This window comes from Rattus norvegicus, chromosome X (assembly GCF_036323735.1).
Source record: "Rattus norvegicus strain BN/NHsdMcwi chromosome X, GRCr8, whole genome shotgun sequence".
Classification (NCBI taxonomy): domain Eukaryota; kingdom Metazoa; phylum Chordata; class Mammalia; order Rodentia; family Muridae; genus Rattus; species Rattus norvegicus.
Window position 1 is genome coordinate 37944129 of NC_086039.1, and position 22840 is coordinate 37966968.

A 22840-nucleotide genomic window follows, 5' to 3' on the forward strand; every position below is an offset into this window, starting at 1 on the left:
CTTTACCAGAATTAAACTGAAGCCCCAAGTCTAGAAGTAAATAAGGTTCCAGATGGGCATGAGAACCAGTAGCAGCTATAGGACAGATGATGGTGTATGGTCCAAGTGGGAGACTTGAGCTCTGTCTTTAAAGACCAATAGTCAATATCCAATTCATCATGGAAGGTGATATTTGACCTGATAGAGGCAGAAATGTGATCTCAGTTGCACTTGGAGTTTGGGAGCCTCCGTGCATGTGAATGATAACATCATCTCATGACCCTTTCTCTTTCTCCTTACTCAACATCTAAGCTTCATCAGGTTCCCTTTCTGAACTCTCAAGCTCTTTATACATATCTTCCGTAAGCTACCAAATTTAGGTAAAGAATGCTGATGCTATTTTTGTATGACATTCTTGTGCTTCTCCAATCCCTGGCAAAACCCCAGTACCTGGGATGTAATAAGTATTTCTTACTTGTTGAATAAAAATTTAAGAGCAAAGCAGGGCAAAATAGAAGTGGATAGGAACTTTCTTAGAATCCCTCTCCCTAGTCTATGGTGATACCCAGAGAGGGGCAGTATCTACATTGAGCGAAGGCCCAAGATGTCAGATATCAAAAATAAAAAATAAAAAGCTTTAGGTGAAACTAACCCAATGGTAACCATTCTAGATTCCTTAAAGACGTTTAGTAAGGTAGGCAAAGTAGAGGTAAACACCGAGAAAGAAGATTCTGCAAGGCAGAGGCTCTGGTTTGGTAGTCTTCAAATTCCCAATCAGTATAGAGACGGATGGTTAGTAGGACTTCCAAGAAAAAATGGCAGTGTGGTGCCTTATGGGAGTGTAGGGAAAGTATTCCAATCATAGATAGCTTTGAAATCTGCAGATCTACATGTTCCTAAGGAACCTTGCCTAATGCGCTAATCAGAAATGAATTATGTGAATTTAAGCCTTAGAAGATCCTCCCAGAATATTCTCCTCTGCCTAAGACATAAGATCATTTGCTTGGGGAAGACTAAGGTAGACTATGAACTAGTAATTAATAGCTGAGATTGAGCTTCTAATCAACTTTATGCAGATACTTTAGAATAAGACTTAGTTTTGAAAAATAAAAACAATTTCATACCATAGTTTATTAGAGAAACTAAGAATCTACCATAGAAAGTTACCCATTACTGAACTATGGTTACCAGTATAATAGAAGTATTTTTTAAGTTGTTATTTTTTGTGGATCAATGAAATGGCTCCATGGGTAAAGGTTCTTCTTCCCAAACCTAACAGCCGGAGTTCAATCCCTGGAAACCTGGAAACTATATGGTGGAAGGAGAGAACCATATGTCTTCTGATTTTTACATATGTACTGTAGAGTGTGGTGTGCATGTGACATGCTCTCTCTCTCTCTCTCTCTCTCTCACACACACACACACACACACACACACACAGACAGACACACACACACACAGACACACACACACATCACACACACACAGACAGACACACACACACACAGACAGACAGACAGACACACAGACAGACAGACAGACACACACACATCACACACACACACACACATCACACACACACAGACAGACACACACACACAGACAGACACACACACACAGACAGACAGACACACACACACACAGACAGACACACACACACACAGACAGACAGACACACACACATCACACACACACACACACACAGAGGTTTTAATTGCTTCCGATGAAAGAAGATAAAAGCACAATCCCAGTCTTGGATATAAAGTAATCCAGTGGGTTTATCATGTTATATTTTTGCAAACATTTCCTTTTCAAAGAAATGGGTTTGCTACTAGGATTAGAGAACATGATAAACTGTGGGCATATCTGGCTAAGAACTATACTGAACTGAGTTTGAAGGGCCTCCAAGCTTTCAACCTGTGTCCCCTGTGAGATATTTTATAGACACCCTGTGTTTTTTTTTTCTCATTTATTTTGGAAAACACAACAAAATCAAATGCATACCCCCTATGAAAAGATGTTTTTAACTCCTCAAAGCCCCAGGTATAGAGAAAGGCTCAGAAGGAGACTAGTTTTTCCTTTATTTAGCGTCTTCTATTTTCTTCGACAGTGCCTTACAATATGTCTAGCAACTTACACACATCCCTCTGAGGTCCCATAGTATTTCTGATGTGAAACTTCTACTGTAAGGTAGTATCTTTACTTGAAAAATGCACAAAAATATTTGCATGGGCCCATCTTCCAGACACATTTGTAAATTAACGATACTCATGAGGTAGGTGAGATGAAAGAGACTATTCGCATGCTTTTTCAGACTTGAGGCACATTATGGAGAGATTCCTAATCGGAACTGACATGCGTTCGTGCAGTATTTAAATAAGGCATTTTATTTTTTGCAGATGAAGTCTGTGTTAATGCCACCAATGTCAACAAATCAGGAATGTAACATAAAGAAAAATAAAGCAGGGCCGAGCGAACAGTCTGCTTCTGAACAGTTGACAAAGCTGGAATGGGAACAGGTAGGTAACCAAAGCGTTCACCAGAGTGGTGACATCATCTCCTCAACAGGGATGATATTGTCCCTTATAAAATACACATTAAAAATGACTTCACCTTTGTAAGCAGACTATATTGTCTTCTCTAAATCTATCTCTATATTTTGCATATAATCAAGTATATAATTTCTAGACTGAAAAAAGAAATCTAGAATTCAAGTTATGGATTCTGAAAGAGAAAGTCATTTCTTAAAGCTGATAGCCCCTGTAACTTTTAAGACTCATGGCCCATAGGTTGAGAACCATTACATTGTTATTTATTCTATCTCTATCTATCTATCTCTATCTATTTATCTATTACCTAAATATCATGTAGATCTTGCTCAGTCCACATAACATTACTTGTTTTCTTTTTATAGTGCTAAAGATTGAGCGCAAGTTTTGTGTTGGCCAGGCAAACACTCTAACATCACACTAAATATACTAGTCTTAGTCTTGTGAAATAGAGACTTGCTTCATAGCTCAGGTTAGCATGGAATTTATGATCCTTCTGCCTCTGCCTTCCTATAGCAGGTACATCCTTTCTCACCTTATATGTGCATTTCATTTATACACATTTTGACTATTATATGTGGTGAAAAGGAAGGAAGAAAAAGATGCCGTGAGAGTTTACTTCCATATACTTTATCATGAAATGTTCTTCCATTATCATATATGTATAAAATTTTCTTATATATTACTATATAGGGTTATACACATAAAATAATGTGTGCTGTACTCCACGGGTAAGTTAGGAAGCTTTTCAGAGGAAATAGTGCCTATAAATTACTATGTTCCATGTAGTAATTAAAAACTTAATCCTTTCCTAATGATATATTACCCCTTATATTCCATGTTTCCTCTTTTATTATGCTACAAGTCATACACCCAAAATGTGAATTCATTGTATAGAAACCAGATAGGACTCCGTTTGAATGCAAGTGTCATTTTTACCATCAACATCAGAACATAAATGTGCATTAAATTTCTGTGTAGGGTACAATATTGGAATTCAGTGAGAAGGAAGGAAACCCTTGGGGGTGATTCTTCTTTGGGAGGTTTTAATTCTCTTCTCAACTAGTCATCGAAACTGTCTGGTCTGAGCCTGTTCTCCAGCGTCTCTAGTGCTGAGCAGGTACTGACAATTCCACAATGGTTCTCCCACTTACGTTCTTTCTACCATTCTGTCTTTTCTCTCACTTATCTCCAGGTCTCCCTTTATATCAAACCTGTAAATGGTATACAGTCCAGGTTAGTGGAGCAACCGTATCTGATCCTCTTCTTAAGACCTGATTGGGACCTCCTAGAATAACTAAAGATTTTTAATTGAAGGGTCCTGAAAAGATGGCTCAGTCAGTAAAGTGCTTTGTGTGCAACCATGGGGTCCTGAGTTCAGATCCCCAGCACCTGAAATAAAAGTCGGTTGTGGCAGCACACAACTGTAATCCCAGCACTGGGGAGGCATAGACAGGTGGATCTCTGGGGCTTATTGGCCAGACAGTCCAACTAAATTGTTGATCTATGGGTTCAATGAGAGAGAATATTTGATGAAAACACCCAATGTAGACCTCTGGCTTCTACACACATACAAAATGTCAATTATATGCTTCTTCTCCAACGAAACATATAGATATGGACAGGTTGGAGGTATAGCTTAGAAATAGTACATTTGCCTGGCCAACATGATTCAATTCTCTGTACACATGGCAACAACAGAAATAACTATGGAAAACAGTTAACAAACTTTTATAATCATTGTCTATTAGAATCTCCAAGTACTTTGCAAGACAATTGACCCAAATACCACAGCTTTCTGAAGACTGTCACTGTCTTTAATAATAAAGAGGTGATTTTTTAACACTCTATTTTAAGCTCTTGCAGTAGTATTTAGAACATTCAGTGTAGATCAGAGACTACAGCCTCTGATTTTCTGTAAATGTATTCTTTTCCCCCCATCTTTATTAACTTGAGTATTTCTTATTTACATTTCAATTGTTATTCCCTTTCCCGGTTTCCAGGCCAACATCCCCCTGACCCTTCCCCCTCCCCTTCCTTATGGGTGTTCCCCTTCTCATCCTCCCCCCATTGCCGCCCTCCCCCCATAGTCTAGTTCACTGGGGGTTCAGTCTTAGCAGGACCCAGGGCTTCTCCTTCCACTGGTGCTCTTACTAGGATATGCATTGCTACCTATGAGGTCAGAGTCCAGGGTCAGTCCATGTATAGTCTTTAGGTAGTGGCTTAGTCCCTGGAAGCTCTGGTTGGTTGGCATTGTTGTACATAAGGGGTCTCGAGCTCCTTCAAGCTCTTCCAGTTCTTTCTCTGATTCCTTCAACGGGGGTCCTGTTCTCAGTTCAGTGGTTTGCTGCTGGCATTCGCCTATGTATTTGCCGTATTCTGGCTGTGTCTCTCAGGAGCGATCTACATCCGGCTGACAGGAACCAGATGTAAACGTATTCTTAAACTTTTCGTCTTCAGTCCTGAGTATTATGTGACCTGCATTTGCTTCTTCCAGCCACCAAAGGAAATATGAAGCTGAATCAAAATCATTGCGCCTGTAGAGCATGCAGTGGAAGCCAGTCCATGAGTAAATGTACTACTGAATTGAGCATTCATGTGGAGGCAAAAAAAAATCAAAAATGGTTTTGGGATGTTCTGGAAAAAACATGAACCATTGTGCCAGGTTAAATTCAGGGAAGAAAGAGTTCATTTCAATGAATACATATTAGGCATTCTTAATATGTTCAATGGGGCAAAAACCTGGTCCAGTAGGAGGGTGATCTATCTAATTTCTTTGAATATATTAAGAGCACTTAATATATGTTCATTGAAAGGAACCACTTTCTCTTCTTCATTTAGCTGGGCAAGGTGGTTCATATCTGCAACTCCGGATACCTTTACTATTTCTGTCAAGTAAATCGGAATATAGAAATGATAGACTGTTGCTTATAACTATAAGCCTAATTTATTTCATTGTTCCAAGATTATTGACCTTCTGTGGAGTGACCCCAGAGGCAAAAAAGGCTGTTATCCAAACACAAGCCGAGGAGGCGGCTGCTATTTTGGACCAGATGTTACCTCTAAGGTTCTTAATAAAAACCAGTTGAAGATGGTCATTCGGTCTCATGAGTGTAAACCTGATGGGTATGAAATCTGTCATGATGGAAAGGTGAGCTAATGTCATGGATGAAATTCTTGCACACATCCTTGTCGCAAGCCTGGTCTTCACTGCACAGTGTTGTCCTACCTAAAAGCACATGAGATGTCTTCCTTAGTACCAAACAGAAAATGGACTAATGGTGCTTCACTCTCCCTTATCCTTAGAGATATTTAGCCTATTCTTTGGTCTTTACTATTCTAAGCAGAAATTCTGGTATGTGACTGCATTAATTACTCTTCTCACTGCCATAACCAAGTGACAAGAAGCAACGGAAGGAAGGAAGGAAGGAAGGAAGGAAGGAAGGAAGGAAGGAAGGAAGGAAGGAAGGAAGAAAGGAAGGAAGAAAGGAAGGAAGAAAGGAAGGAAGGAAGAAAGGCTATATTTTGATGCGCAGTTTGAGAATTTAGTCATGATGGACAAGGCATGGCAGACTGCTTGATGACCTCTCAGATGACCAGGAAGGAGACGCTAATGCTCAGCTGTCATTCTCATTTTTCCCTTTTTGTTCTGTCCAGGACCCTAACCTAAGAGATGGTGCCATCCACATTCACGGAAGGTTTTTCCTCCCTCAGTTAATCCTTTCTTGAGAAGCTTTCACAGACATACCAAGAATTATGCTCTGTTCCGTAATCCAATCAAATTGACAATTAAAATTAACCATCACAAGTGTACCCCTTTCTAACTTAATACCCAAATGCATTACTTTTAAATTATAATAATGACACTGATTACATACACACACACACACACACACGCATGCACACTTCTTTTTACTAAATGTAAGCCAATTCTCACATTACACAGTTGCAATTCCCACAGAAGTGCAGACTGTGCTTATCCTTACAAAGATTCCAGTTTGCTCTCTTTCTTCTTCTGCAATTCCCTGTAAAAGACAGAATATACACAGCACACTTCCTTTCAACCCACTGAGGAGGTGGTCACTAGCAAATTGCTCACTGCAGTTAGTTTGCTGCCATGAAAGTGGACTACCTTGTTCTTCAGTTATGTCAACGAGGCTAGAGAAGGTGAAGACCAAGAAACTGTTTTTTATCTTCAGTTGCCCTGGGATAGTTCTTTTCCTTCCTTTTTTCTTTATAGTGCATACAAATAAATAACAATGAATATAGAATCCTGTGGCACTTCTTTCTGTGCTGATACTTTAATATTCTTAATTCTACTCATTCGTTTTTGGCCCATAGTAACATAAACAAGGTAATTAGAAAATAGCAGTGGTTCATCTGAAGTGACATTCTTATTAGACCAGAATTGGACTCAAGCCAGGTTTCCTGTCACCAGCAAGTATTGTCTTTCCATATTCTACCTCCCATGCTTCTATAGTTCATTCTATTATGTCTCTGCTCTTAAAACATTTTTGTGTAGCTTGGAACCCTCTAAATCTCTCATCTTTGATGAAAAGAACAAGAATGAACTTCTAACTAAATTTTGTTTTGACACCTCAGATATCACAAGATAAGAAAATAAGGGATTTGTCCCCAATGAAAAATGAGAATTTACAAACTAAACATTAAAGAGAATTCTAAGACTTGGCATTAAAATAGTATGCAGGAGCTCAGGGCCATACCCTGGGAATGTTGGATGAATAGCTAGGAGTTAGTACTGGGGACACTGACTGAAGACATTTTCCTTCAAGGGAATCATATGTCATGTCAGACCTGGATAATTTGCAGAAATTTATTTCCTGCCTTTCACTGAATGATTTTTTGAGAGCTAACTTAATGAATTTGATCCTCTTTTTTCTTTAATCAGGTCATTACTGTATTTTCTGCTTCTAATTATTATGAAGAAGGCAGCAACCGAGGAGCTTACATCAGACTAAGTTATGGTACATCTCCACAATTTTTCCAGTACCAAGTGACTAGTACATCATGCCTGAACCCTCTTTACCAAAGGTATATAGCGCTGATAATACTTCTGTCTATATCTGTAACCAAGTAGAACCAGTCCCAAGGGACTAAGAGCAGGCTCTGCCAGTGAAGTCTCTAGCCATCATTATTGGAGTTTCTGTTCCTTTATTCTTTGAGTTTGTGCTTCAGACTGTTTCAGGTTCTGTTGTTAGGTTCACTATGCTTATAGTTGTTCTGTGTTCTGTCATTAGGAATTAACCCCCTTTACTTGAGTTCCAGTTTTCACCTGTCTAGTTTGTCTCCTATTAGCATGAAACTCTAGCTTATATGGTTGCTGGGCTTTTTGTTTGTTTGTTTGTGTTTGCATTTTTCGTCTCTTTCATTTCAAACTCTTTGTGCCTTTGAAGCGAAAACATGTCTCCTATGAGGTGACATAGAGTGCAATCGATCTTGTTTCATTTTGAAGCTATCTAGTCTCATGGTCTGTCTTTTTAGTTGATTATTTAATTTACTTACATATGCTGTTATTTTTCATCGACTGCAACATGCACCTGCTATTTTATGGTTTTGATACATAGACAACGCTTTGTATTGTTGGTTTAACAGTGAAAACATTAGAAAATAAATCTTTTCTGAAAGTGTATAGACATTTTTTTCTTTTAAAAAAGGAACTGAGGAAGAAGTTCGTAGTGACTAAATATCCTAGCATCAGTCAAAAGATTGTCCTTTGTATTGAATTGTGTCTACCTCTGTTGCCTTGGGTTCCTATGATGCTCTGCTCATGTGCGTCTCTTCTTTTAGCTGTCGTCACCTATTTTGCTTCAGTCGTGTAATGGTAAATTTCAGTATCTCCTGTAACAAGTTTCTTTGTTCAAGTAATTACTCACATGAGTCTTTCAAATCGAGGAAAATTCTATCTGGAGCATGCATTAAAGTTCACGGGGAGAACCAGCTCCATAAAGTTGTTCTCTGATCTGCACACATGTACTGGGGCGTACACACAAGCCCCTCACCACATCTAATTGTCAAATGCAAAATATAAAAGTCTAGGAAACGGAAAGGAAGTATACAAAAAATGACACCAAGGATGATGATGATTTTAAAAATATCTAACAACGATGCAAAATGCAGACACAAAAATACACGCATTTACTATCCAACAACATGATACATATAAACACAGGCAAATTATTTAAAGTGGAAACTGGCATGCTGTAACATAGCACAGGAAAATGAAGCAGGACAGAGTGGGTCTTGTAAGTGTCACTGAAATGCTGCTTTCTTAATACAGGGTGAATGCTATGGAATTCAGTGCCTTCAGGATACTAAAGGAAAGAATGATTGCAAGAAAAACTGACCTTATCAATGCTTTTGAGCTCCGAGATCACAGTAGGACAGGTAATAAAATATTTACCATTTCTCAACAGGTCTAGCTATACACAGAGTAGGTTTTCTTCAATGATATTTTAGTTCTTATTTGCTAGAATGGAATGACAGAAAAATTTTGAAATCCATTATTTGCTATAAAACCAGCAGAATGCATCTCCTCAGTAAGGTTCTTTGGATTTAAACAATTGAACAGCACGAGTCAGACCTCTATTCTGGTTGCCTGTGGAGAGTCTGGAGGATGCAGAAGTGGAATGTGTTTGACAGCTTCACAGGGTCTTAAGTCTCATGGCTGCCATTGTTTTGAATGATTATGTGAGCCTGGCATAGTGACACATGCCTGTAATTCCCAGCCTCTGGGAGGATGAGGCAGGAGGATGATGAGTATGAGGCCAGCTTGAGTCATCCAGAGAGATTCTGTCTTGAGAAACAAAAACAAAAAGAAAACCAATTATAACCGAAAAGATGGTTTGAATCATACCTGAGAGCACAAATTAATGGGTAAGCACTGAAGGCTAGCTTGCCCTGGTGTGGAGGCTAATGTTGCTCTAGCAACCATCCTGATACCAAATTCTAGCATGGTAGAAAGATAGAAAAGGTGAAGTCAGGGTTTTTATACCTTCAAAGTGACTAAATTCTATGATGTTCCCAACTGCCTCTTTGAAGAAGACATCCTTGATTGTAGTCATTAGTATATTCAGAGGTTAACAACAGCTAGCCTGAGTTTGCAATTAAGGGGTGCTAAACAAACGAAGTGAGCTATGATGACTAAGAGTTCAGTAAAACTAGCGAATAACAGAGCTAGTTCTCCCAAGGAAATCAGCTGTTGGAGTTGTCAAATACAAAATTTAAAACATCTAAGAAAATGAAAAAGAACAGAAGAGAATCACGATGTGTGTTTGAAATATTTGAAATATGATTGGAAGAAGTATGGAGTAGTTATAGCACTGTTTGTTAAGATGAAGAGTAAGCACGGCAGGTACTACATACCTGTAATGCCAGCACTCGGGAGGCGGGGTCAGGAAGTCGGGAATTAGAGGCCAGCTTGGGCAACATGAGACCTTGTCTCAAAACAAGTATAAAACCCAAAGAGTGAGAGAGTGTGCATAATGACTGTGTTAAAGAGATTAGACACCTCTTCAAGAATTAGATCGAGAGATAGGAACTTCAAGGCTAGCCTAAGCAAAACAGTAACCCCCAAAGCTAACCTGGGTTATATAGCAAGACACTATCTCAAAAAACCTGTTATGAATAGTAAAATGAGAAGGCTAAGCAAACATCTAGTGAGGATCAAAGTCTAACATATCAGTGTACCAGAAAGAAAGAAACAGACTGTAAGGCTGTAAGGGAGGATATGTATATGTATGTATGTATGTGTATATATATATATATACATATATATGTATATATATGTGTATATATGTGTGTGTGTGTGTGTGTGTGTGTGTGTGTGTGTGTATAAAATGTCTGAAGCTCTTCCAGAACTGATGACAGAGTCCTAGAGATAAATAGAAACACTGATTATCAAGCAGGATATATAAAATTAAACCCACCCTTATAATGAAGCTGCAGAGCACCAATAGAGAAGAGAACATTCAAATGCAGGCAGAAGAAACACACATTACTACAGAGACACAACAGTTGGACTGATAGACTAATCAGCAACTGAGAAAGACACCAGTAGATAGTGGATCACATATACGAAAATTGAGAATTATATTGACAAGAATAGCATGCAAACATTAACAGAAACACAGCTGGAAAGTACTCTGTTAATAGCAAACAAAGTAGCCTCTGAGAAAACACGTTTCTAGACATGAGAAGGGACACTTTGTGATAGCAAATATTTAATTTGCCCATCAAATTTGTTCTGCATATTTATGTTCCTACTGATATGGCCTCGAAATATGCAAAACAAACCTGACAGAACAACTAGCAGCAGCAGAAAAATTCTGTCATCATAGTGGGTAATTTTAATACTTCTCCCTCAGAGACCAAAGATTATCACTATAGAATACATTTATACCCGACATGGTGAGCAGCAGCAGTATAGCTCAATCTAATCTAAACATAAAAATCACCTTTGGGATTCAGCGTGGTGGCGCATGCCTCTAATGCTAACACTCAAGGCTGTGGCAAAAGGATCATGAATTCAGGACCAGCCTGATATATAACATGTATATTTGGATCTAAGAATGTACTTTGAATCATTGTACTTCTTGTATCACAGAAGAAATCACAGTAGAAATTATATTATCCAAGCTGAGTGGTGATGGAGAATTAACATGTAAACTTTCCAGAATGCAAATTAGAGAAACAATGGCTTCTCTGAATGCATGTCATTTTAAATGATGAAATTTTATCAACTAATAAGAAAATAGTTCTTTGAAGAAACTGGTAAACTTAATAAAATGAGAGAGAGGAAGAGAGAGAGAAAGAAAGCAAAAATTAGAGAACATATATTCAAGTACAAATAAACATTAAGATCATTTAAGATACATTATGAAAACTTATCTATCAAAGAATTAGAACTTTATAAATCAAGTGGACATATTCCTAAAATACATACACCTATGCACACACTCTAAGTTGAGACATAAATAAACCAAAAATCTTAATGACTCTGTAACTGTTAAAGGAACAGAAATAAGGACATTTGAAAGTTTCCACAAGAAAGTCCCCCACTTTCAGACAGATTCATTTCTTAAAGAAAACAAGGGAAATCTTATCCCACTTCCAGAGAATAGGAACAGAGTATTTTAGGAGATCAACATAACCTTGGTGCTTAAACCTAACAAGAAAAAGACAATTAGTGGCTCATATTATGGATAAATTTATATGAAAAATTTTATAAATGAAATAATCAAATATTAGTATATCACAACCAAGTTTAGCAAATGCTATGAATACTAGGAAATCCAAGTTGTTTTGCCTTTCAAACCCCAGTTAATGTAATTTGCCATTTTAATGAAGATATTGTGTAATTTACCTAAAAACAATTATATTGATATATTTTACCCTGGTTTTATGGCTTAGTTTTCTTTTATTTAAAGTTTTTTGAGACAGGGTCTCTAGAACAATCCAGCCACAAACTTCCTATGTAGCTGAAGATGACCCTGAACTTTGGATCCTTCTGTCTCTACCTCCTATGTTCTGAGGATATTAGACTTATGCCACCATGCCTAACTTATGGGGTACTGGGAATCAAACCCAGGGCTCTGTACACGTTAGACAAGTACACTACCAACTGAGCTCCATTCTGAGATCTGTTCATGCTTTGTAAAAGCAGTTAGACTATTAAGAATAGATGCTAAGGGGTTGGGGATTTGGCTCAGTGGTAGAGCGCTTGCCTAGCAAGCGCAAGGCCCTGGGTTCGGTCCCCAGCTCCAAAAAAAAAAAAAAAAAAAAAAAAAAGAATAGATGCTGAATGTGTTGGCTCATGCCTATAAGTTTAGCATATATATATATATGCGCAAAACATCCATATACATAAAATAAGTCTAAAAATGAAAGAGAAACTCTATATGTATCGTATAAATATTTATATACTTAGTAAAGAGACTAGAAATAACAGAATTGTTTATTTGAAATCATTTAAGTTCTGGGATGGTGGCTCATACCAGTCAGAAAGGATAAAAGAAGAATTGTAGGTTTGAGGCCAGCCTGGGGCTATATAATGGGTTCAAGGCTAGCCTGAGTAATATATTAAGACTGTCTCAAAAGCCAGGGTTTGACAATATTGTTTGGTGGTAGAGTGCTTGTCTATTGGACATACTAGGTTTGAGCCCCTATATAAAGTTGCTTCAAATGAATATATATCTTCAATAATCAGAAAAATAAAAGTTTATGTGGTTTGATAAATTACAATGTAATATTAAGGACAAAAAATAGTTGGGAAAGTAGGTGAGTGATATGCTAAAATAGTAAAAATAAAAGTAAGTCTTTCTTCTGTGTTTTCAAATCTCCTGTAATACCTTACTTTGGGTATTAGGGAAAGAGAAAAAGTTCAGTCCTTAATTGAAATTTCTTACATGTGACAGTAAGATTTACAGAACATGAAAAACTTACTTTACTTTTCCTCACTCAAGGCCCTGGGGGCTGGTAGGACAGATCATGGAAGCGAGCGGTGACCTCAGGCCTTAAAACCTCAGGCAAGGTCATGGAAACCACTAGGTCATGGGAAAGAGCTTTCATCTTTATTTTGTTCAATTATATGCCAATCATATGGGCTTTTGTTGTCGCTGTTAGGAAAGATTTCATTGGCCCAGTGGGCTTTTTCTATGGAGAGCATTTTGGGGCTGAACTTACCGTGGAGATCTCTGAGTTCGCATCTGGTAAGCACTGACTCCAGCGGAAGCGTCGACTACATGTCCAGCTTTGATGACATCCACATTGAGAAGCCGATGAAAGATGTGAGTGACGCCATTAGTTCCAGCTAAAAACTGGCTTGGTTCAGAGCACCCTTCAGACAGCCTCTAAGCAACTTAGTGCTTTCAAAAGTTGGGAGTGGAATTATCTAGTGGATGAGGAATGGATGGGGAAGGGTAGAAAAATGTATGCGTTCTCTTTAGAATAGACAAAATAAATAAGCAAAAACTTTGTAAGCAAACCTATGTTAAATTTAATATTCTTATTTTCAGTGCTGTCTCCCAGAAGGGCACATATAACAATATAACAACATCCTCTCATTTAAAATACCATTTAAATATTCAACATACATTTACAGATTTGCTGGTGTTCCCTAGAATATGCCTTAAGGTATTATGAGATATAAAATATCTTATTACAATGGCAATACTACAGGGGCACTGATCAGATCCCATCATTAACCAGTTAGCAATTCATCAGTGATGAGTTATAATGTTGAACTGATGGGAGAATTGTAGAGAATGTGGGAAGAACAGAGAGAAGCACGCTGGCTACACAGGGGAATATCCATAGGAAGAAGGCTTTGGATGGTTGAAACAGTTTACCATGGTGATTCAGATTATAGACCTCTGTCCAGAGGGCCGAAGATTCAAATCTCACTCAATAGCTATCTTACCTCTAGGAAAATTCCCTTTATCTTCTGTCCCTATTCTTTAAGACCATAGAAGAGGAAATGAATGCTCTACGTGGACCTTTCTGTAGATTTGCAATTGTCATTTCCTGCTACTCGCATTGACTCTTTGTCTCTGCAGAACCCAAGAGCAAGTCTTTAACCTGACTCAGAGTGGTTAAGCTGAGGGATGGTTTGCCTTATATGTAAATTGGTGACTTTACAGTCTAGTTCAGTGGTAGATGCCCGGCATACATGCAAGGCCCTGGGCTTATTTCTTTGCATTATAAGAAGATAAATAAGACAGGAAAAATAATTTGAGGTTATTTTGTATTTGTCACATTTACTGAAATCTGGACTGTTAATCCTCAATGTTTTAACACTTAGAAAATCTTTATTCTAGATGAAGTCTGATCTCATTGAAACTATGTACAGATACCGATCTGACCTGAAAATCATATTTAATATCATCGACACCGATCAGTCAGGTAAATGAATTTTGATTAGTTTGAGGAACTGGAGAGTTGCTTTTAATTTAGTTTTGAAATACAACTACCGATTTTCAAACTTAAAAATTCAGGTCTGGGGGCTGGAGAGATTGCTCAGTGGTTAAGAGCACTGACTGCTTTTCCAGAGGTCCTGAGTTCAATCCCAGCAACCACGTGGTGGCTCACAACCATCTGTAATGGCATCTGATGCCCTTTTCTGGTGTGTCTGAAGACAGCTACAGTGTACTCATATAAAATAAATAAATAAATAAATAAATAAATAAATAAATAAATAAATAAATAAATAAATAAATCTAAAAAAATTCAGGTCTGGAAATACAGCTGAGTGGTAGAGAGATTGCCTATGAGGCTCTGTGTACTATCTTCAGTACCCTGCCACCACCCCAACGTCTATGCAGACATTTGAGTATGAAAAACTATCCATAGTGATCCATGAAAGTAGATCTTTGTATATTAAAACAGGCATCAGTGGGTCTATGAGACGATTCATTACAAAAAGGTGCTCAATGCTGACCACTATGACCTGTACTCAGTCCCTGAGACTCACATGGTAGAAAGGTGAAAGGAGGAACTTACACTCTCAAGGTGTCCTCTGAGCTCCATATTTGCACTATGACATGGGCTATGTGCACACACCATACACACACACACACACACACACACACACACACACACACACACATGCACACAAGCAACATCATCTCTTTTTTTTTTTTTTTTCGGAGCTGGGGACCGAACCCAGGGCCTTGCGCTTCCTAGGCAAGCGCTCTACCACTGAGCTAAATCCCCAACCCCAAGCAACATCATCTTAACTCCCGGACACTTTGTCCTGCCCTGCTCTCTGCTCTCTTCTGCCATCCTCCTCTGTGTCTTGCATCCTTGGACTTTAGTTTTTATGATTTCTATACCACTTTCATCCATGCTCACTCACCATTTCTTCACCATGTACTCTTTTTGCCATTAGAATATTCTCAGGATCCTCGGTAGCCCAAGTGCCATCCTGTGTCTTACGTTTATGACCTTGTTCTTCTGTCTCCTTAAGTGTTCTGATTCTCAGGCATGTTAGTGAGCTGGGACTTGGTACTCTTCAGTCAGTGTCGCTCCTCCCCCCACTCTTACAGGTTGGTCTTGACATCACCACTTAACCACCTCTGCCTGTTTCCCTTTAGGTCTGATCTCCATGGATGAATTCCGGACCATGTGGAAACTTTTCAATGCTCATTACAAAGTTCATATTGATGATTCCCAAATTGATGAGCTTGCCAGCACAATGGACTCCAACAAAGATGGCAACATAGACTTTAACGAGTTTTTAAGGGCTTTCTATGTAGTCCATAAATACGAGACGCCAGAGAGCCCTTTGAACAAATGAGAGAGCTTAGCATGAACAAAACCTTCTCCCAGCCCCCTTGAAAACAGCTGACCTCAACTCTCGGCCTTAACAAGAGCCCTTGAAACTCATAGTAGTAGAGAAAAGTAGATCCTAATTCGCACCATAAGTAGATGCACAGTGTGAGTGTTGGCAGGCTTTAGCGAACTGCTATTGGTAAGACTATGTTAAATATCAGTTGATGAGATTCACTTCCATTGCCAGTGATAAACTGGGTTTGAGCCTGGGGCTGGTCTCAGATGACACCTAACCATGAGACCAGAGAAATTTAGAAGCATATTCAAAGGAACCCAGAGAGCAGGAAGAGAAATCAATAGGTGTAATATCTGTGAGTGACTGAGGATGAGGTGAATACTAAACTATTGTTGAAATAAAGTATTTCCATCATCAAACTGTAATTGTTTTTTGGAGATATCACAACTAGTGATCTTGAGTAGGTGGGGGACCATCTTCAGGGATGAGAAGCATATCAAAATCTTGGGAGAGACTGTGAGAAAAGACAAAACCCCTATTTTTATTGTTTACTGGAAATAGGAAGTCAATATATTCACACTTAGCCCTATAATTAATATGGTCTGACAACCTATATAGCTTATTCTTATATTCTGATTACATATCAAACAACTGATTGCTTTCCAAAGGTGAGGATATATTTCATTATCTTTAAAGCTTTGGAACTTCAAGATCAAGAAATAATCCAGATCATGTGAGCTTCCCTGCTACATATATCAGAAATAATGAAAAAAAAAACTATATCAGATATCTTTTGAAATGAATACCTAAACTTGTAGAAAAGCAAAAGAAACCCCCAGGTGCAGGAAAACAATGTAGTTGAAACCATGACAATATTAGTATCAGACAAGATAGGTTTTAATGCTGTAGATGGAAAAAAAGGTGACTTTTTTCATTAATCACTCCATTCGTTTACATCTCAAATGATATCCCACTTCCCAGTTACCCCCTCCACCAACCCCCCAATCCCAAGATATCCCACTTCTTGGTTACCCCTTCCACCAGCCTCCTATCCCACACCCCCCCTTCCTCTTCCCCTTTGCCTGTACAAGAGTGCTCCCACACATACATACTCCTGTCCCACCACTTCAGCATCCCCCTACACTGGGGTATCAAGCCTCCCCAGGACCAAGGGCCTCTCCCCTCCCATTGTTGTCAGTCAAGGCCATCCTCTGCTACATATGTATCTAGAGCCATGGATCCCTCCAGGTACACTATTTGGTTGGTGGTCTAGACTCCAGGAGAACTGGGCGGTCCACCAGCCTATGCTACTCTTCTAACTTTTGCCTTGAAGAATAAGTGATAATTTATTTAAATGTGTGTTAATACACAGAACCCTTTTTGCCTCCAATTCTATGCTCCAACATGGCAACAGTCTCATAATTTTCTTACAGTTACAGAAAAAAGAAACTTATACAGTGATGGAAATACCAACTGCGAGGGTTATCTAGCAAGGTGTTCAAATCTCCATCGTGGGCCTCGCATGCTATCTGATGACAGTGGTAGAATGGGTTGACGGAAGTTAGTGGCTGGTTAAGAATACATCTAAAATTCTCTTTATTCATTCTTTATTCTTTTAAATTGAAATGTAATTGCATCCTGTTTTCCCTTCCCTTTGCTCCTCACAACCCCCTCCTCATATACACCTCCTGCCCCCCTCTGCTCTCTCTCAAATACATGACATTATGTCAAAGCTAGAAATGGGCAAAGAATGACTTTTAAAGGAACTGAAAACAGCCTCAAATAATTTGACTTGGCCTGAAACATTTTGATTTTTCCATAGTCACAAAATTATGCCCATTTGTCTTTGTATAATCTTTAACACAGGCACAACTCCTTTTTCCCCTTTCCACTAGGAACTTGAGTTCACAATACAAAGAATATTATTAAGGGTAAAGAAAAGATCATTACTAAATGCTAAAAGGAATAATTCACCAGGAAGAAAAGAATAATTTTAGATATATGTATATGTAATAACAAAGCTTTCAAATTAATTCTGAATTTTATATAAGGGTTGGATGAAAGTGATAGAAGAAGCTTTGTGATAATATAATATCAGCATATGGAACATTGGAAAGCCTATTTCACCTGATGTGTCATGTGTATATGTGAGTGAATATGTAGCAATGTATAGATATGTGCATGTGCAGACATCTATGCAACCCTGAAATCCATTTTTTGAAATATGATTTTTAAGTTCAACTCTAAGGAATACATATTTTATGCATACAGGAACACTTATAAAAGACACAGGTTGAGAACAGCTCATCTAGAGAATGTGCTGCCATCATAATGGGCTGAGCAGCAGTTGTGGGGGAGGGAGGAAGCCTTCGACCTATGTGTACAAAACTCCTCCTTCTTTTGTCTCATATTAATCTGATTGTGTGTGTGTGTGTGTGTGTGTGTGTGTGTGTGTGTGTGTGTGTGTGTGTTTTCTTGGAGAGTTTGCTATTGAAAATGGCTCCCAAGCCTAGTGGTGAAGTGTCACCTAGTGTTCCTAAGGGTAAGAAAGCTGTGAGGAACCTTACGGAGAAAATGCGTGTGTTAACTAAAAATCATTCTAGCATGTGTGATAGTATTGTTGGCATGAGTTTAGTGTTAATGAATCAATAATACAAAGTAGATGAATTCTATTTAAAGAGAAATATTTGTTAAAGCAAGATACATATTGGTCAGTTAATACAAATGGTGGCCAAAGTCTGGCAGGAAACCAACACTATATTTCCCCAAGGAGCAGTCGTTCAGTATTTGTTAATTCAGTGCTCACTTAGATATATAGACCCAAAATACTGTGATTAATGAAAATCAATGGAGTTCTCCAAATATTTTCTGCTTTTTAAAATTTATTTATTTATTTATTCTGCTTTTCAAGAGCATTTATCCATTTAATTCTCTGCAAATGATTTAGGGGTACTTATTGAACAGTTTCTTCCTTTTTACTCATCTGTAATGACATTTCTATTATATAGGAAGCTCCCCCATGCACATGGCTCTCATTTTAGACTCCTTGTTAGCATCCGCTGATCTCTAGGGCTGTTTTCTCACCAATGCTTCATGTGTCGAATACTACAGATTTATAATTTTCTGGCTTTCTGGCAGCATGTGCCCTGCTCTCACCTGGATTTCTGGCGTTTCTATGCTCCTTTCACCCTCTGTCCACACATTAGAAACAGCTTGTCAGATCTGTGAAATCAGCTACTGGATGGTAATAGGAATTGCATCATTGCTAAATTAGCCTTTACTTTAGTGACTCTTCTTGCTCATAGACAGGACATACTTTCCAATTATTTTAGAATTTGTTCATCTACTTTAATGAAGAAGTTTGTGTCATTTCTATAATCCTTAAAAAGATTAATGCCAAGGTGACGTCCTGGGCATATTCGAAGGAAAAGGGGGTGGGCAAGGGAGAAATAATGAAATTAAAATCTCAAAAAATAAATAAGACAAAAATGGTTTATGCCACGTTATATACAATGTGAATTTTGTATTGCTATTCTATTTCTTTCTTTTTTTTAATCTTCTTGCTTGCATCCCACACAGAGTTCTATTTTAGAGTCTGGCTGATTCTTTTCTAGTCTTCAGATACTTTATGCGTTTCTTGTATGACCTGTATGGATCTGTGGAGGGGAGCCTATTTATGTGTGTGTACTATGTGCAGACACTTGATCAGTCTGGATTGTTCGCTTGTGGGATTTGTAATTTTCCATTGTTAGTTCATCATTAGTAGCACTTTTTGTTGTTTCCCCATATGTTTGTATGTCTGGAATATTCCATGATATTTGGGATGAGGGAGCTTTTCTTCCATGTCTTTGACTTGTTCCCAGGGGTATCAGTGCTTAAGGAGCTGGTCTTATGTAACTTTTTAGTCTGGAGTCTCTGAATTATGTGGGTAGAGTTGAAAGCAGAATGAATTGTAGCCCTGTGGTTTTAAATTCTCAGAGAGCTTTTATTATTTTCCCACCCAAAGCCCCGTGGCCCCATAGTTTCTCTTGTTTTTAAGTCTTTTCATAAATAAAATAGTTCTTTGAGGGGCTTGGCTTTATATGAAGTTCTTGGTTTAATTCTTTACCCCCTAAAGCCCAAAGCCTTATTTCCTGTGCCCATGTAGGGGTATTAAATCCTAAACCCCTAGGTTCTGCAGACAAATACCCCCCTGTTACATCAAGCATTCACTCTTCTGCTTTTGCTTTTCCCCCTTTGTTTCCTGCACCTAGGGGCTGGCTTTTATTATTTGTGAGCCCAGTTGTACATTTTAAATAATCATGGTAGATTTTACTCAGTGTATCTAGGTGATTATAATAAAAGGATTTTCATGTTGTCTGAGTTCCTATATTACTAACAGTGATAAGTAGAGTTTTTGCACTTTTAGTCCGATAATAGACTGCATTCATAGTATTTGTTAATGATCTTTAGACTTATTTTTATCCAATGATTAAATGTTCATAATATACAATGCATTTAGATTATATAATGTGTCATTTATTGGCCACAATTTTAAAACCTTGGTAGGATTTCTGAATTTCTGCAACAGATTTCATATAAATGGCATCATATTGTATTTTTTAAAAAGGCCACGCTTTATTCTTTTTACTTTGCCTTCCCAAGCTTTAGCGTGGCCCTCATCCATTCTTCTTCACACACAGAAGACATACTAACCTAACACATATTTACTCTCTGAATATAAATCTGTATTAGACCATTTATATTCTCATAGATGTATATATCTATGTACACTGTAAGACAATAACAGAACTATTCTTTTGTACTGCATTGAAAATGGGATTAGATAACCATTTTTTTGCATTCTTCTTTTACTGTTGGATGGATGGCACTGAAGGCCCAGGGAACTGTTCCAATTCCTGCTTTTTATCCTTTGAATGCTGATACATTTGAATTTGCCCTCCTGCCCCCCAACAAAGTTCATGTGTCGAAAACTTAATCTCGAAATTCATATGTTAATGATTTTTAGAGAAAGGTCTTCTGGTAAATAAGTAGAATTCGAAATGTCCACCAGAGTGAGAGATCTGTGATGGCGTTAGTGACTTTATAAGAGGGAGAGACCCGAGCTAGTACAGGCCTTCTCTGCTAGGTGACGGCATCTACCATGTTAGACTGCAGTAAGACGGCCTGCACCATATGCTAAAAACACTCCAAAAACACGCTCTTGAACGTCCCAGTCTTTAAAACCATGAGCCAGATATACTTCTATTGTTTCTAAATTATCCAGTTTCGGGAAATTTGTCCTAAGCACCAGAAAATGGATGAAGACCAATCACCAGGCCAGTGCTTAATGGATTTCGACATGCAATCAGCACCCAACCAAGAATAGAATATTGTGCTGTCAACATGGCTAAGTGAATGAGGGCACTTGCCACAAAGCCTAATGACCCGAGTTCGATCCCTGGAGCCTCCATTTGGAAAGAGAGACCTTACTCTCCAAGTTGTTCTCTGACATCTACATGCAGACTGTGGCACCTGTGCACTCGCACACCACAAAGCAGGTATACAATAAATAAATATGAAAATAATTTTAAAATTAGAGTATCCCCAGTGCCCCAGAGTCACTCCCATCTATTCCTCTTCCAACCTAAGGTACCCATTTAACAACATAGATTTCTTCAGTCCTTTTTGGAATTTTATAGAAAGGAAGCCATTCAATAGTATCCTATAATATAACATTATTATTTATAGCACTCCTAATGTACTTACTTTACGTCCTGATGACTGCAGAATATCTCATTATGTGAATATATCAGAATTTATTTATCCATTTGCTGATAGGCCTTGCAGCTATTGTGGACAGTACTGTCATGAACATTTTTGTTCATTAATTTACTCTTTTTAACTACCATAAAAATATTCAGTGCTGTGGAGGACTACTTTAATTAAGTCACCCTGCTTCTGCTGTGTTTAATGGGATGCTTTATATTGATGGTAAACTTGACAGGGTCTAGAATTACCTTGGAGACCTATCTCCAGGCACATCTGTGGAGAATTCTCTAGATTAGGTTAATTGGCGTAGGAAGACTGGTCTTAACTATAGGCAGCACCATTCTATCGGCTGGCATCCTGGGTATATCATAAAGGAGAGGGTTGAGCATAAACATCCATCGCCCTCTGCTTCCTGATTGTAGGTTCAGTGTGATTAGTTAATTACCTTATGTTCTTGACCACTAAGGTAAAACTTCAAAAAGTTTTATGCATATTGAGCACACAAGGGAATGTCGATCTATCCCTAATGATGGCTTAGATTCTCAGATAGCTAACCGGGCTCATCTATTCCTTGAGTGGCTGGAAAATTTGAGCCTATTCATGTACTTAGATTTTCTCTTTGATAAATTATTTCTTCATGTTTTGGTTACCTTTTCTTTTGGTTTATATATCTTTTTCTCAGCAATGTGAATTAATCCTAGCTGGGCATGGTGACACATGCCCTTACTTCTAGCACTCTAAAGCCTAAAGCAGGAGGATTACAAGCTAGTAAGCCAGCAAGATCCTAACTAAAAAGAGTTAACAACTTAGTTGTTTTCATTGAAAAGTATTTCTGTGACTACTATTTCTATGTTGATTTTGTTCATGTTACTTTTGGCTATATAATATATATATGTACATATATACATGTATATATATACATATATATAGTGATTCCATTCATATTTCCTTTAATTACTTCTGCTTTTATAGAAGGTGTTCCCAATTTCTCTAGAGCATATATTTATTCTCTGGAATGTTCTTTCAAGATGCTTATTTTTTACATTTAGGTCTTTATAGTACAATAATTTACTTTATATGGTATAAATGTGCTTTATTTCTATGTTTTTATGGTTCCTCTCTCCTTTTCAATACTGGGGAGTGGACCCAAGGCCTGGATGGAGTCAAGCAAATGCTCTGCCCTTTGTTCAACCCCCTCTATGGTTTATTTTTATATTCTTCTCCACAGGTACCCTGTCATGCCAGCCTTGTTTATTGA

General features: G+C 38.1%; 1 protein-coding gene across 6 annotated transcripts in view; it reads left to right on the forward strand.

Annotated features, from left to right (window-relative positions):
* Positions 1 to 16250, forward strand: part of Ppef1 (protein phosphatase with EF-hand domain 1) — a 157175-nt gene extending 140925 nt beyond the window's left edge. For all 6 annotated transcript variants that reach the window (XM_063280083.1, XM_039099837.2, XM_039099840.2 and 3 more), the window contains 7 exons: positions 2379 to 2498; positions 5494 to 5679; positions 7438 to 7580; positions 8827 to 8933; positions 13170 to 13333; positions 14363 to 14447; positions 15638 to 16250. In XM_063280083.1, the coding sequence (XP_063136153.1) occupies positions 2379 to 2498; positions 5494 to 5679; positions 7438 to 7580; positions 8827 to 8933; positions 13170 to 13333; positions 14363 to 14447; positions 15638 to 15840 (1008 nt within the window). In that variant the 3' untranslated portion in view covers positions 15841 to 16250. The remainder of the gene's footprint in view (positions 1 to 2378; positions 2499 to 5493; positions 5680 to 7437; positions 7581 to 8826; positions 8934 to 13169; positions 13334 to 14362; positions 14448 to 15637) is intronic.
* Positions 16251 to 22840: the final 6590 nt, after the last annotated feature.